Source organism: Lytechinus pictus, chromosome 12, assembly GCF_037042905.1.
Source record: "Lytechinus pictus isolate F3 Inbred chromosome 12, Lp3.0, whole genome shotgun sequence".
Taxonomy (NCBI): domain Eukaryota; kingdom Metazoa; phylum Echinodermata; class Echinoidea; order Temnopleuroida; family Toxopneustidae; genus Lytechinus; species Lytechinus pictus.
The window spans coordinates 16,960,815-16,978,410 of NC_087256.1; the positions used below are offsets into that span (position 1 = coordinate 16,960,815).

The window sequence follows — 17,596 nt, forward strand, 5'->3', positions numbered from 1 at the left end:
TCAATCATAGCTATTGATATAGAGGTGTGTAAACATTGTTTGCACGTGGTCCTGAATTTAGCGTTGAATTTACCTCCCATTACTTTCAGGGCTAAACTCAATACGATTTTCGTTTTCTATCCCAGTATACATTGTTTTGTGTGTGAGGGTGTGTATGTGTGTGTTCTTTTTTTATTCCTGTATATATTTACTTTGTTTTAAAATCTTAAAAATGCACTTACTTACTTTTTCTTCGAAAATTAATGAGGGGCAGAATAATAATAAATACATTTTATAACCTTCTGCAGAGACAGAAGTTATAATAATACCCAGTACGGAGACTTTGAATGCATGCTTAGGGGAGTTTATTTCCTCCCATCATGAACTTTAGGGAAACTCTAAATCTCATCATCATCATCACCATTATTGCCACGATAGCTACACCCCAAATCTCCACATCATTATTTTCGATTTTTTTTTTCCGACAATCGTGTCGTTAGAAAAGAATAAACCCCCGGGTAAACTATATGGTGCACAAACAAACAGAAACACGTGCTCTTCAATTCATGCAACAAAGAAAATTGAAAAAGAAGAAGAATAATTAACGAAAGTGGAAAGGAGCATATTATAGTTACTGCCATCTTAAACCAACAGGATGGTATTATCGCCACATTGGTCAAGTGAAATGATTGAAATTTGGGAACAAAATGCAGTGAACAGTGAAAAAAGAAAGATCGGTTGTCTAATGAAATAAGGAGGAAAATCACAAAGACGAGAAAAGATGAAAGAAGGAGAATGAGATGAATACAACAATGAAGAAAAAGAAAACAAAAGAAGAAGAAAAAGAAGGGGGAGAAGAAGAAGAAGAAGAAAAAGAAGAAGAAGTCATAGTATTAGAAGTGGTGGTGGTATAGTAGTAGTAGAAGGAGAAGAAAAAAAGACTAAGAAAAAGAAGAACATTAAGAAGAAGAAGAAATAGTAGAAGTAGCAGCAGCAGCAGCAGCAGCAGCAGCAGCAGCAGCAGCAGCAGCAGCAGCAGTAGTAGTAGTACTAGTAGAAAAAGAAAGAAAGAAAACGAAACAATTAAAAAAAAAGACAGAAAGAAAGAAGAAGCGCAGAAGGGGAAGAATAAGTGACAACATTTATTTTGCAACCTTCACGATTTCGGATTCCTGTGACAACCCTTAGTGCAAAAGAGATGATTCTGACGGAAAATTATGAAATTTAACGAAGGAAATCGTAATTTCAAATAAACCCAAACGTGTAATTGAGACTGCAAATTACAGGAAGTGCGCATATGCGAGCAATTCGGTGCTACTTTGAATTTCTCACAGGCTTAATATAATAAATTTTACATACTGGTCGACATAAATTGTGTCTCTGTTGACAAAATGAAATAAGGATTTGAAGTGAATACATAAAACAGATATCTATATTGTGCATATTTAGGGGAGATTGATTATGTGACGATTGTTAAGATTTGCGAAAGGAGGATAAGAAATGGGTGTCGAGTACAATCTTCACAATTACTCAAAATAAATTTAAAAAATGAGCATTCACTACAATAAATGAATGTAAACTTTCGAAATTACACAGTAGATACATATTAAGTTCAACTCCTCATGTTTGTACGGCAAAAGGATATTCTTATCATACCACTAATGCCGACACAATACCGTCTTATAACGAAAATAGCAAACTTGCTTTGATTTGATTTGATTTATTGTTTTCTTCGGGTTCATAATATATTTCCATAACAGAAAAACATGCCAATTGTTATACTTCAGTTTAATGTTTCACTGCAAAAATAATGTAATCTATATCAACAAATATTATGATATTCCATCACTATCACATTTCTTCTTTTTTTTCAGAATAACCCAGTATTATTATAATCAGGGATGCCACTGAGTAACGTTGGGCAGGGAGCGCCCCTACAATTTTTTTTTATATTGAAATAAGAAAATAAGTTTGTTAAAAAAAAGGAAGGGGAAAAGGCGGAAAGACGAGTACACAAAGGGAGGTCTAAGACAGTACTAGTGTATTACGTGTTATTTAACTGAAAAATGTTTCTTTTAAAGTATATTTCTAAAAAGTTAACAACCTTCTTTCTTTTGGTTTTCCGATCTTCTTCTTTGAAGGTGACTTTGGAGTCCTTCTGATCATCCACATCAATAACGGTGTATTCACTTCTTTTACCAGGTCCTTCGTCAGCTGTATCAGTAACAGTCAACAGTGGAGGTCCTTGGACTAGATTTGACAAGAGAGAGACATCATTAATTTATATTTATCAATAAAGGTTACCATAAAATCTAATTTCTTCTTATACTTAGAAAAAAATGAATAAAATAGTGTCTTATACCAAGAAATGAATACTCTCGCAACATTGGTATTTTTTATTCAACATATCGTTTTGGTATGTTTGATGTTCAAGCTAAATTTTATTCAATTACTCTATTTATTTCACAAATGCATACTTTGAGATTGAAATATATACATAAATCGAGTCAGATCATTCAAATGACATTTTATCCATTTAAATCAAATAATAGCAAACATTGATTTATTGTGATGAAATGTATTGCTACAAGGGTCGTCCATAGGCAACTGTGCACCGATAAAAGAATATTGATCATGTTTTTATTCTAGAGGATGACACTTATTTCTTATTACTATCATTTTCAACTTTATTTCTCTTTTTCGTTTTGTTCCAAGGTTGGCGAAATGAATTCATATTTGGATTTGATCATTACATGTAAAACGAAGTTGAAAATTATACAGAATAAAATGGTTAGATTCATTAGCTGTTCTGGTCCCAGAACCCATGTTGGCTACACCGAACTCTCTGGAGCAGGTTTTCTTGAAGTCAACAAAAGATCAAAACAGCTTATTTTGCACCACGTGCATAAAATCTATCACAATAGATCGAATCATTACATTGGATCAAACTTTAATCTAGTTACCGAAATACATAACTATAATACAAGAAACAGCCATTTCAATTTTTGCTTACCAGAAAGGATAGGTAGTATTGGTAACTCATTTTATTACAATGCTATAAAACATTGGAATTCCCTTCCCAATGATATAAAGGAAATAGGAAACTTTTTGCATTTTAAGAGGAAATTGAAAGAATATCTTTCACTTGAGAGTCAAAAAGAAGATGCAAATGATATGTTGTACGGTTGATTTAGCCTGAATACTGACCTAGTTCTTTTCTCTTCTCTACTAGGTATTATTATGTATTTTACATAGTTTGATTGAAGCTTCGATATGTCCTTTCTTCTATTCTTTCTATTTTATTCTATTCATCTCTTCCTATTCTCCTCTTCTTGTTGTTATTGTCGTCACGTTTATGCTGTTGTTCTTCTCCTTATTTATTTCCCTTCGTTATCAGTTCTTCCGTCTCCTTCTACTCCTCTCTTCTTCTGTTCCTCCTCTTCCTTCTCCTTCTTTTCTTCTTCTTCTTCGTTATATTCTTGTATATATCTTATTTATTGGTAATAGTAAATTCTGATTTTTTTTCTTCATTTTAATATGTAAATAGTATAATTTTAACATTTTATTATCTTAATTCTGTATATTGAGGACCCCACTGGAAATAAGCTTTCGAGCTTTTGTGGGTCATCCTGTGCAAGCCTGTTGTTTTAATGCTACTGTATATATGTTATGGTGACTTGCCAAATAAATTAAATCAATCAATCAATGTAGTTTTAAATGGCAAATAATGTACAAATTACAAAAAGCTTGGTGATGCTTTGCAATTTAATTGGATATTGCTTTTGAATATCATTTTTCTTAAATCTTAAACGAAAACTGTCCCCCGAATACCCAAGTCACAAAGTGAATCGGACAAGTGTGTTATAGTTAAACCTGTCATATAATGGAAATATATTGTGCTTTTACATCATAAAGGAAAATTTGATCCTTATTGGACAACTTAAATGCTCGGAGGCATAGCGTACCATTTAATTAATTTGCAAAATATTTCCGTATGAATATTGTAACGACTAGCAGAAAATTAGTTGTCATTAAAGTGGGCTTAAATTGCAAGACTAGAAATCCGGAGCTATTTGGGTAGATTTGACCTAGGGATGGCGCTGTTTAAAAGTGGCAGTGTCATATTGGCTTTAAGGATACCTACCGTCCGGCTCGTCATCTGATAGCACCGTTGACACGGAGTCAAGACGCCGGTACCTCCCCAGCCCATTAATGGTAGCTATCCCTACCACAGGCTTTCTACCGAACGCACGATGGTCGCGGACTTTGATGTTGATCGGTGGCGTGTACAGCTCCTCCCGGGGAAGATCCTTGTTAAGTAATTGAAAGCAAACAAAAACAAGAGCAAACTAGAAGGTTGTCACTGAATGTGATTAATACACCCAGTGCGCCATTACCATGGTAACAGTTTCCAACACATGGAAGACATATTTCTTGCCTATTTTCGCCCCAACACCAATGTGTGAGCTAAATATCATGAGAATTGGTTAAAACATGATAAAGTAGTTTGCATTAGGATTTCCAACAAACACAAAATGTGTCCTGCAAATCTTTTCCTCAAGACAATGAGTGAGCTAAATATCAGAAATGGTCGAAACTATTGAAGTAATACAAACTCCAAGATCTTTACCTAATTTGAGGCATACAATTTGTTGTTAGCATGGCAATACAATTTCCGATACACACAAAATATGTGTCTTGCACATCTTTACCTCGAAACCAATGTGTGAGCCAAATTTGGTTGAAAATTTATGAAGTAGTTCAAACCACAATAATTTTATCCAATCTTCACTATGTAATATGTCGTTACCATGGCAACATTATTTCTGACACACAAACAAAATATATGTCTTGCACATCTTTACCTCAAAAGAAGTGTGTGTGCCCAATTTCATGAGAATTGGTTAAAAACTGTAGAAGTAGATCGAACTGCAAGATGTTTACTTCATTTTTTGCCATATGCCGTTACCAAGGCAACACAATTTCCGACACATGCGATAAATATGACTTGCACATCTTTACCCAAACACCAATATGTGTTTCAAGTTTCATGAGAATTGGTTAAAACCTGAGGAAGTAGTTTGATGCGCAAGATTTTGCAGCTGACCGACCGCAAGACTGACTGCCCGACCGTACACTGATTTCTATATACCAACTTCAAACTTCGTTTGGAGGGGATGTAATAATGCAATCTTTATAATATTCAACTCAATAAGCTCATGCAGAATACCTTAAGGACGTTCCACAGTTAAAGTGAAATCCATGTCATTTTCACCAAACTTTGCACATAGATACTTTAGAACCTTAGTATTCGAAATATGCAAAAATAAACATAGGTCCATGTGCTTGATTTTTTGCTATAGAGCTTCAAAGTTCACCCAAATTGATGTTCTTAAGAATTGAGCATTCAAAAGAATTTGGCATTTTTAGACCGCCCAAGATTACTACAATGAGGTTAAACCTCTATTACTCGGTCAAAATACATGAAAAAAGCATCAAATTTTGCAAGAGAGTTAATAATTGTATCGTTAGAATGGAGAATCTATTTAGAGTGCTATTTGTTTGCAATCTTTAGTTTAACAGCACTGTCAGTTCTTAAAAATGGCGTAAAAGATAACAAAATCCCAATCTAAAAAAATGTAAAATTTCAGTAACAAACTACAAACGTACAATAAATGCTGCACTTTATTCAAAATCCATGTCATTTTCACCAAACTTTGCAGAGTTGTAGAGGAAGGTATACCTAAGAGGTACAAACATTAAAAAATAGGGGTTCATGTGCTTGTTTTTAAACTATCAGCATTTTTATTAGAGCAAATGTGCTTTTTAAAACACCAAAAATGCGCCGAATGCTTAGTATCTATGTGAAAAAAAATCAAAACCACTCTACCATTTATTCAAACTCGGGGTAATATTCGTGATTCTTGGCAGCACTGCAGAGTAAAATATTTTGAAATTGTAGAGAATATTTTTTTGAATGGTCCATGGAATAATTCCATTTTTTAGCTTCATGAAATAACGCATCGGATCTGCAGTTAAAGTGCAGAAGATAAGAAAAATCAGCTCATACCCGCAGCTAATTAATCACCTGTTCATCCATTGTGACGTCAGCGCGCAGAGTGTAAACTATGCGCAGATCATAATGCGCACAAAAATAACTGTGGAACGTCCTTAAACAGATTTTATAACATTTAAGTTGATCATTGTTTATTTACTAAGCTTAGGACCTAGGGTAGGCCTACTCTATTTAACATTTAGCCCTGTTTGCGCCAAGAATATAAACATATTTTATAAATATGAAAACCAAAGATTTAAATAAAAGCATTTCTTTTCTGTCAGAAAAGCGCAATAGGTGCAATACAAACACGTGCCTCTATTTTTCCGAAAACCAGTGGGCCAAGAGATCCATATTGAAAAAAAATGATTTCATTTTCATAGTCGAGGGGTCATTCAGAAAAATATATTTGAAAAGTATTTCCATGCTTAAAGATTCGAATCTGAAATCTACCAGTTGAAAGTGCGTTGAAAGCGCTGCCACATGCAAATACTCTTTAATGACGTCCATTGCTTATATTTGCGATATCCTTATGATTGTTTTTTTTTTCGTTATGAACAAAAATGATGAATGGTAACGACGAAAAGGTAATTTCAATCTTACCACAACAACTACGAGAACAGGATTGCTGAAATTAGGACTCTTTTTAAGGTTCGATATAACCTCCGACTCCACCACTTTCCCGCCAATTTCAAACTCGACGCTGGGCGAGTCGACACTCATCTGCATGTACTTCGCCATGTTTCGGAGCCCCCAGCAAAGAATCTAGGAACGAAATGAAATCAAAATTAATCAGTTGAAAATATTCAATACGTGTACAACCATCAAATAAGTAAAGCAAGAGCAATACGATAAAACAATAAAGGATGCACCCTTTTAATCAACTAGGTATATCCATTTTTTATCTGTATTCTCATTTTTATTATAGATATACATGAATTGATAAGATACGCATAATAAGTCTTATACGACATTGTGACCAGTTGGTACTACCAAATATCCCATGTTATATGAATTCAAGAATATAGCAAACGGTTCGAAATAATTATAGGGGTGGGCTGGAACGTATATTCTGTTTAACATTTTATGACTATACAGTGCGTATCAAAAAAAAGTTTACACTTTGAAAAAGCCCTGGGAATTCAAAAATATACAACATATGGGTAATTTTTTCACATATATTCTTGGGTTTGGGTCTCATCTATCCAATAAAAGTAAAAGTTATGACAGAATGTTACACTTGAGTGAGCACTGCCCATTTTTGTAAAGCTCTCAGAAATCTGTTTGCGCAGAAATGCTCGTTGTCACGCTGTGTCAAGGGGGAAGGGCGAAATCAAACTTACCCTGTGAAACATTTCTCATACATTTCCCTTGCAATTTTAGGCAATTGAAATAAAATGGATACATTCAAGCATTATGTAACAATTTTGCTACCCAAATTGAAATTTCAACACTTAGTAAGCACAACCTTTACCCTTTTTGTGCCAGCTGGATCTGAGGACATAACTGAATCTGAACAAAAGTTTATATCAGACATATCCAGCATTTTTTCACTAAGTTTTTATCATTTAAAGTGGGTTTACATTTCATTTTTCATGTAAGTCTTGTTTCTCCACACTTTTCCCAAGCTTGACAATGACTAACAAAATAAAAATCAAGCCTGAGCCATTTCATGTAAATCACAGCTCATTGTAAAGCAATTATCGTCACGATGGCCTCGGTGTGTGGGGGAGTGGGGTGGGGCGCAATGCATTCTTCGAAGTGTTTTGGGCAAGGAAACAAGTTAAAAAGGGTAAAAGATATCTTCAAATCATATTTACTAGCTAAATTCCACGTGTTCTTCATGATTAAGGTCTACTTTTATTCGCATAACTATTTCAAGGTTCTGCGCAAATCATTTTTCACTAACTTTTCAAAAGTAAGTGGTGCTCACTCAAGCGGAAATATTTTTCGACAGATATATCGTCATTTGTTTAAATGGATCTGTACCAATGTTAAAATGTGGAAAAATCTTCAGAATATTACAAATGTATAATTTTACAGGATTTTTTCTAAGTGTAAACTTTATTTTGATACGCACTGCGGTATAGGCCCACTTTTTCAAATTCTGCCAATATAAAAGTTGGAATAAAGGCCGATAAACATCCACTCATGGTTGAATAATGGTTATAATGTCGCATTCATCTGTGAAAAACAACCTGATTAAGATAAACATTTCCGGTGTATAAAATAATACCTCAACAACGGTGCGTTGCATGACGGGTCGTATTCCACTTGGTACCACGTAACGGTCCTTCTTCATCGGCGGCAGAAAGGGCAGGTCCGAATGGTTCTTCTGTAAATGGAGTATGGAGAAAACTTTCGGCACAAATATCTGGAAGATTTATGATTGGAATGGAGGGATGGGGATGTGATGATAATGAAAATAACCCTTATAATACATAAATGAAGCTATAATGATAATATTGCTATACAACAACAATTACAGCTGCTACTACTACTACAACGACGACGGCGGTGACAACGATGACTATTACAAGAACAATGATGATGATGATGATGATGATAATAATAATAATAATGATAATAATAATAACAATGATAATGATAATAATGAATATGGAAATAATGGAAAAGAAGAAGAGGAAGAAGAAGAAAAAAAAGAAGAAGAAAGAAAGAAAGAAAAAGAAGGAGAATAAGAAAAGGAGGAGGAGAAGACGAAGAAGAAGTAACAAAAGAAAAAGAAGAAGACTTACAAAGCGCCAAATAATGAGTGATGAAGTAAAGAGAAAGATTAATCAGATGTGTCAAACATTCAAAGCATTCGAATGGAAGTGATAATGTATAATGAGTGTTTTTTTCTTTCAAATCGAACTGGTAAATTTGATTATATTTGGTGGATGAATCCCTTAACCACCCCTCCCCGCTCCACTACACCAGTGTCGATTCCCCTTCTACATACCGCAAGAAAAAGTTCGAAAGATGCAAGAAGTTCTCCTGCTGGTCTTGTTCCTCGCTGAAGGCTATGCCATCCTAGCCGACACACCTGGCGATCAGACGGATCCACTTTCACAAGTGGCTTGATAATGACTCGACCCAAGAACTCATCGTTCCTCTGAAAATAGAATTAAAAAAATTATAAGGATAAGAGTAGTGAATTCGAAATAAAGACTTATATAATTTTAATTGAAATTGATTGAATGCGGGTACATATCTTTCTTGTTTGATACCAATGGCAATTAAAGATATTGTCAAAAGATTTCATTCATTAAGATTGATTTTATTATTCTGAAGATATTGTGTTCATTATCGTTTATTTGATTTAAACTAATGGTTTCCAACGTAATTTAGTCAAATGTTATGGATGTCAGTACGGGAGTGGCTCAAGGTTTAATCCTTGGGCCCTTCGTCTTTACCATTATGATAAATAATCTTCCCAATTATATAAGTAAAGGAAATGTTTATATTTATGTAGATGATACCACGATATAAATAAGGTTATCCTAAATCCAGATAAATCCAAAGTAATGTTAATAGGTTCCAGACAAAAATTAAGTAGATTCCCGAACATAAAGTTACAGGTTACATTAAATGATTAACCAGTCGAATACGTTGAAGAATCCAGGTGTTTCGGTGTAACAATAGACTCGCATCTTGATTTGAAATCACACACTGAAAACATAATTGCTTTAACCAGGAAAGTGGGAGTTTCTGCTCTTACTGTGAAACAAAAAACTAGGTGTAATGCGAAGATTGAAGATGTACTTCTCTACTAAACAATTATCTGATACATACTGGGGTTACATTATTCTTCACATGCTATATTGTTGTAATGTGTGATCGCAGAGAAGTATAGGGAATTTCAATATCTTAAACAAACTGTACAAAAAGAGCTGGTCATGTAGTCTCAAGAAAGTCATAGGATATCCGATCGTTGCATGTTTTTTAAGGAACTGAGTTGGCCAACTCTTCTTGATAAACTGTTTTGAAAGACAGCATGCTGTCCAATGTATAAATGTACTAACAAATTAACACCTGCGATTTTGTCTGATAGATTTATTTTTGCTGAAGATGTCTCAGTACGAACAACTCGTAATACTGAAAAAAATGGTGTTGCGTTCACTCAATATAAAACTGAATTTTAAAGGAAATCATTTACTAGTATTGGGTCAGATGATATGACCCATTTATTCAGGTAGTCAAATCTGGAATGATCTGCCGCTTGCAATCAAACAAGCTCAGAGCCTAGCAATTTTCAAGAGCTCTCAAATATTTTCTCACGTGATTACACACTCAATATCTCCTCAGCACGTTTTGCTTATACAATGTAGTTGATGATTATTATATACTTATTGTATTTTCAGTTTATGCCTCCTAGTCTTATACAATTATATATAACATATTAGAGGCTTTGCTTAATACAAAAATTAGTCCTAAGGTACACTGATATTGAAATGTCAAACCCATAAAAATAAGGATATGAATATCTGTATTTCGTTGACATCTATAGTGCAGTTATAACGACCATTTAAGCAAGCAACTTTATTTTACATCTGCGTGAATACTTCAGATTTTTGTCTATATGATGACAAAGTTATTAATCGTAATCATGATAATTGCACCAATACTTACATAGGCATCGTAGTCGAAGATCTCGACGACGACGTCTGGGGGATGTCGAGCGAGGAAGTCCGGAGATCCATGGACGACGATCTCCTCAAAGATGAGGGTCTGGTCCCATGACGGCGAGAGCGAGTGCCGGATGATATGAGTTCGTTGACTACGAAACAAAAGGCTCACGAAGGCGAACGGGTCTGAAAAGTGCATTTTGAAATGTGTTATCGTAACGTATATTAAAGAGTTTAATTTCAATTTGCTTAGAATGAATCATGAAATATTTATTTGGATACACAGATACTTATTTATCATTCTCACAGAGTTGTATATAGAAACTCTCTTATGTGGGTGCTATAAAACATAAAACAATGTTCTTTACTATAGTATTATTATCAGTAGTAGTAGTAGTAGTAGTAGTAGTTGGAGTAGTAGAAGTAGTAGTAGTAGTAGTAGTAGTAGTAGTAGTAGTAGTAGTAGTAGTAGTAGTAGTAGTAGTAGTAGTAGAAGTAGTAGTAGTAGTAGTAGTAGTAGTAGTAGTAGTAGTAGTAGTAGTAGTAGTAGTAGTAGTAGTAGTAGTAGTAGTAGTAGTAGTAGCATTTCTATGATTATATAGGTTGAGTACTCAAACGAATGTATATATATTTACCATTATCGTTAACAATTGTGACACTCTAGCCATGGCAGCAATTCAACCATATTGTTGGTTTAACAATACGATATCAACGGCTCGTGATATAAATTATTAACGAGCTATACCCTTTCCAACTGACCACAAGGTTTGACGAATTGAGACTCAAGTCCTTCACATAATCGAGACTTGGCTCCCTGACACCATCATAACAACACACGCACACATGAATGAGTGATCATGGAGCAATCTTTTCCAACTGAGTTGGTCAGCCCTGGTGATACCCAAACACTTCTTTCTTAGGTCAAAAGTTTTGACCAGATAAAAAAAATGGTAGCGTAAAATGCTTTCGCATCCAGTCTGAAGCTAGGCTTTGCGGATTTTTAACCGGTTTGGGCCAACCAAGAAGCTCTAGATTGAAAACCGGTATGGGTTCAGCTAAGCTGGTCCTGGTCGACCTGAAACACCTCTTGGATCGGCAAAAATGCCTTTAGATCTAAATTCTGACCAGTCAAAAAGTGCTCCAGATGGAAACAAGGTCCAGGTTGGACCGATTCGGCTGCGGTCGGACCGGTCAATATGCTTTCATATCTACTCTAGATTGGAAATGGATATTAGATACTTGCCTGAGAAGCTGTCTGAGTCTGCTGCTATCAGGTTCCGCGCCTGGAACATGTACGCTCGCAGCTGATACTTGTGTGTTTCTAAGAAATAAAATTATGGATATTGTCAGGGCGTACGGTGGTTTGGCCATGGGAAGGTAGAAACAATGCTTATTAAATCAGAACAGACTCGATTAAATGCAGAAAATGGCGTGCCAGGACAGATCTCTCATATTTAAAGGAATGGGGATTGACCCCCCCCCCTTCATCCTTAATAGTCGGGGACTTTAAGATTTTTTATCAACATAAATTCTATGGCTAAACTTGCATACCCTAAAAACATTATTTACATAATACAACAAATCTTCTTGAGTTGTTCTACTCTCAACAAGATGTTGACGAAAAATTTTCCATTCATTGGGTTTTGCAGAAATCAATGAATAATATTTAAGAAAATTACAATTTATTTTGTATTTTTGTAAAAAAAGTTGTATGTGAGAGAAAATTGTTTTGTTCATCCATTAAACATTTAATACTGATGATCCCATTTTTAAGCAAAAGTTGCTTGTATATATAAACTATCCCATCTATTTTGATCAATGAGTTACTCCATAACACGTGATTCTTTATATTCAAATCAGATAAATTAAGAGAGAATGTTAAACGACTCCAAGAAATTAAGATTTCTTGAATGAATTGATTTTTTATTTGTAATATTTTGGGATCATTGTAGTTTAAATTACATGTCCAAAACAATTCTCCTCCAAAGGAGACCAAGTTGTGTTAAAGAAAACATATCCTTTATCCTTTATTTTCTGTGCTCATATAACGTTTAACCCACGCAATTTTCAAGCCAGAAATTACAGAAGATAGGAATTTACTTACCCTTAGGCTCCAGGAGAATCCTAGGAACAGGTTGATCTTGCTTTTCATGTTTGTCATCTGTAATCTATTCAAACAAACATAGAAAAAGTGGGACAGAAGATAGCGAGGGAGACAAAATGGAAGAATACAGTCAGCTTGCTTTATTACCGCTCACCTTACAATCGATGTGCAGTCCAAACGATTGAGGGAAGAAATAACGTCATTTGAATTGACATTTAGATTTAGAATTTATTCTTTTCCTTTCAACAAAATAAACAAATACGATCAAAGTAACAGTATATATACAGAATAACACAGACAGTTTAGTACAAATAAATACTGAAGATAAATGAAACGGGAACTAAAGTGAGCTGCAATTATTTCGGGTATAAAAAGTATATGGAACAAAACGGAATCAAAACATTGAAACATGGGGTATACTTTTATCATCAAAAGTTGTCAAGTGCCCTGCATTTTTATTTTCTCACTTTAGATATCACTTAACCGCCATCTTGTGGAAGAATTTTAATGGGAAGGAGACAATGAGGGATAGAGAAAGAGGGAATAAGAAGGGGAAGGAAGTCGAAGCAGAAAGCTCGTTTCAGACATGTTAGGTCAACATGCGCCTTTGTTCAGTCATCCAAATATTTAAGGGTGAAATGGTTACACCATTTAAAAGAATTGAATTGAAACATGACATTACCCTTCTCAAATATAAATTCTTGTGCTCTCTCTTACTCTCCCCTTCCTCCCCCCTCTCTCTTTTTTTCTTCCTCTCTATAGATATCACTTACCGCCCTCTTTAGGGAGAATATTGATGCTGCATGCTCTGTCTTTGCCACCATCTTACGATGCCATCTTCTCCTTTTAACCAGGTCCATCTTCCTCTCAGTGGCATGGAATCTCATGTTAAACATCGGTGCGTACTCCCAGTCGTCTCCAACGTGTTCTTCTTTCGCCTGTTCGAAGGTTTACAAAAGAAGTGGAAATTTACACGATTTATGTCAGGTATGCATATTCCAAACGAAATCTCGACCTGCATGGCAGTCAATGAAAGCTCTTTTTTCGCACTTTTCGTCATTAGGGGCACTCTGTCTCTTGGGGAACATCTTAATCCGCCGGATCTTGTGTTTACTTACAAACAAGATTGCGTAGAATCTTACATTGTTAAAAATAGTGAGTCCCAGCTGCCAGTAATAATTACTGTTGTTTTGCAGTTACTGTAAATAAAGAAATTAAAACAGTTATAATCTTATCTAAATTACTTTTTTACATTTAACTTGTAATTCTACGTTACATATCACTGCATAAATACGTTTGGTTTGTTAACTCATTGTGTCGTCTGTTTTTAAAAGGTAAAAATCCTGTAAATTTACGACTTTTCTTTGTAAAATTACTAGTATTTTTAATAGTCATGATAGTGTAGGACCAAGGTAAACCCGCAATCAAAATCATCCAACTTGTGCCTATCTGGAACTCCACCCCTAGAGATGTAATTGAAAGCAAGTCTGTTAGGTCATTCAAAAAAAGATTGAAGCAGTTCCTATATCTTAAATATGTATAGTTATTTTTGTCTTGTAGATTGACACCTTTTTATGTTTTGTTTTTCTTGTTTATACATCATGTTTAATTCTTTATCTTATTGTTTCTCTATACCATGTCATGTTATTAATGTTTTGGGAACTGCGCTTACACGAGGCCACTTGGCTTTATTTATGCAGTTCCCCATTTCATTTTCATTTTTACTCTTGCTTGTAAATATATTGTTTCTCATACCTTGCTTTATAAGTGTTTTTATCGAGAATGAAATAAATGCAAATTGAATTGAATTGAATTGAAGTAACATATTTTTGTACTTTTTGCAACAAAGAGTTTTTACAGTGCCGGCTATCAATGAGAGATTTCGGGACTTTACGTAACACTGCTGAAGACTGGGACAAGAAACTAATTTTAAAAGGATGGTAGAGCGAATGAAACACTGTCTTTTTCTACACATGTGTATTGAAAAGCTACTGCACTCCCGCTTAATTTATATTTCTGACGTTATTCAAACAAAATATCTCGTGTTCTGCTTATTGGTCTGCGAATAGATTGACGAAATGCAACCCAACTAAATCTTTCGTGCATTGAATATTTGCATGTTATACTACAGTACATTGATGGATTGACTGGTTGATTTGTTTTTCCTTGCAGATCCGTTAACAGGCTGAACAGGAAGTCTCTGTGCTATTATGTGAACTTCCCAGTAGTGGATTTTGAAAGGTAAGAGTGTATAAACTAACCTCTTCAACCTTGAAGCCCTTGATTAGCGATCTTGGTCGAACCCATCGCTTCCTGCGGCACATGTGATACGTCTTACAGGCAGGTGTCCAGGCAGCAGAAGTAGACTCTACGCAATACTCGTATCCTGTGAAAGAATATATTATTATTAAGTTTATTATGACTAGATTTGAAATTCATATTTTGGTGTGATGCAAAATCGTGGTTGAGAGCAAGGTCTCAATTTTCAGAGTTGATTTTGAGAAGAAAGAATTCAGGGTAATTCTTTTAAAAAATGTTATTCATTTGTCCCGGTGGTTTCGATTATCAAAACAAACCGAAAAGTGGTCGGCGGGGCGAATCTACTGCGGATACGTGTGTGAATTAAATACATATTCCTACAAGGACAGTATAATTATTACCAAAGCGATTTTTTTTTCAAATGTATACTGGAAATCGATCACATGCGATTCCATGCCCTTATTACTTTTCAGCTCTATTTTAGAAATAGAGATATAGTTGTACAATTTTAAGACCTGAGATTGTTTGTATGTACCTTCTTCGTCGCAAGCTCGGTTGATATCGACCTGCCAGGCATCATCCCATTCCCATCCATGGGTACATTCGATCTTATCTTTGGGGAGAACGGGATCTCCTTTCTGGTAATGATGAAGAGAGATAGCAGCCAGTTTGAGAACGTGAATATATCATTTTCCAAGTGTATTTTAGCCAGAAATAACGAAAAAATAAGCATAATTTATACACAGGTAAAACCAAGAGTAAGCCTGAATGAAGAGTTCATCCGACATTGTCACGATGATGATGATAGTGATGATGGTAGTGATGATGATGATGACGATGGTAATGATAATGATGATGATGATGATGACGATGATGATGATTATTATTATTATGGAGATGAAGATGACGGTGAAGAGGTAGAAGAAGTAGCAATAGAAGAAGAAGAAGAAGGAGGCAACTATGATGATGTTAATTATTTATCAGCACAATGGTACAAAAGGATATAAGCCTATTTGGGAAGTCAAGTTACATACCACATTGGTGAATGGGGTACTGGCTGCCGAAAATTCACCCCCGGGGACGTAGCGGATTTGCTGCTCGAAGCAATCTTCTAAGAAATGTTCTAGCCCTGCATCTGCGTCGTACAACAGACTGTAAAAAAATATGTGATAATTCGTCAAGATCTAATTTTGGAACCCAATGATCCCCGCATTATATTACAAATATTGCCACTAGTAAATGATAAGATAAAATCTACTACATTCATGATGAACGACTGAAATTGTCCTACCTGCCGAGAGGACAAAGGACAAATTTGTAAAGAACTCCAGCCTTTATGACGACACATAATGTTTGTGAGGAGGACCCAGATAAAACCCCGACCCAAAACCCTTCACCACTCTCCCACACACACACACACGCACACCCACACCTATAAATACATAGGCCTACATACATATACCCACATACACACACAATTTCGCAGACACACCTATACCCACGCCAAAACCAACACATACACTCTCATTCGCACTCACACACATACACCTTCCATGATCACTTTATTCCCCTCTAAAACACCCTATTGACTCAACTGACCGTCAAGAACGGACTCAGGTCGAGCAGTAATTCTGTTAATAGCTCTATGATTAAACAATCGATCTTGCGATTAAAAGACTGGTTTCATACAATGAACAATAAATTCAACTAAATGAGTTCTTCTAGAAATCAATTACACTGTCAGTTGAAAGAGGGGGAGGGGGTTACCTTGCATCAAGGCTGACGGACCATGGACCTTCCCAATCCCACCCTTGCGGCTTGATGAACTTGTTCTTCGGCAAGTTGAGCTGCATGTGAAAGAAAGAATGTGGAAAAGAAAGAGAGTGAGAGGTAAAGGGACTCATTACAATGTTTTTACCAATGAGGTAAAAAAAGAAGAATTAACTGCTGATTTTCTGACAGTAGAAAACGAAAGCTTCCCATTTTATTAAAAGTGCAAAAAAAACCGGGGGTAATTGGCTTCTTTTATCATACAAGAGAATCTCAATATTCCATAGAAACATTTCCCTCTTTATGAATTCATATCTTTGGACGGTCAGTATTAAACTGAAAGGTGTGTAAATTGGAAATGGGAGAGTGTCTCCTCCATTTTTTTTGTTCACTTATTAACAAAAAGGATAGCTCTGTTCTATCATTCTGCAGACAACATGTTAATGTTATAAAACTTTTATCAACCACCGCTGCGCTGAAAGTGTACCCCAAAACGCGAAATAAACCTGATTCTGTACCACAGTTGATCTTATGAGGAATATTACTACTTTTAGACCCAGAGCATTAAGTAAAAAAGGCTTAATAATGGAAATTTATGGAAACAAGCTGATTTTTTTTCGGAATAGGTCCAGAAATAATGTCTAGAATAATATACTAATAGGCATCATATATCCTCCAAGATGGCGTCCAAAATGGCCGCCATTCACAGAAAATGGACATAACTCGCTCATTATCCACCCTATATATCTAATATAGGTGCATATTCCATGGTAAAAAAGATATATTAGTACAGGTTAGAGT

At 35.2% G+C, this 17,596-nt stretch overlaps 1 protein-coding gene across 1 annotated transcript in view; it reads right to left on the reverse strand.

Moving 5' to 3' along the window:
* LOC129272480 (dysferlin-like) overlaps positions 1-16,878 on the reverse strand; it is a 32,231-nt gene extending 15,353 nt beyond the window's left edge. Inside the window, exons 1-13 of the mRNA XM_064107884.1 lie at positions 16,793-16,878; positions 16,060-16,177; positions 15,561-15,663; positions 15,028-15,152; positions 13,540-13,704; positions 12,767-12,830; positions 11,906-11,983; positions 10,667-10,848; positions 8,997-9,149; positions 8,271-8,369; positions 6,638-6,799; positions 4,124-4,289; positions 2,084-2,229 (exon numbers count right to left, since the gene is read on the reverse strand). Of these exons, the coding sequence (XP_063963954.1) occupies positions 2,084-2,229; positions 4,124-4,289; positions 6,638-6,799; positions 8,271-8,369; positions 8,997-9,149; positions 10,667-10,848; positions 11,906-11,983; positions 12,767-12,830; positions 13,540-13,704; positions 15,028-15,152; positions 15,561-15,663; positions 16,060-16,177; positions 16,793-16,878 (1,647 nt within the window). The remainder of the gene's footprint in view (positions 1-2,083; positions 2,230-4,123; positions 4,290-6,637; positions 6,800-8,270; positions 8,370-8,996; positions 9,150-10,666; positions 10,849-11,905; positions 11,984-12,766; positions 12,831-13,539; positions 13,705-15,027; positions 15,153-15,560; positions 15,664-16,059; positions 16,178-16,792) is intronic.
* Positions 16,879-17,596: the final 718 nt, after the last annotated feature.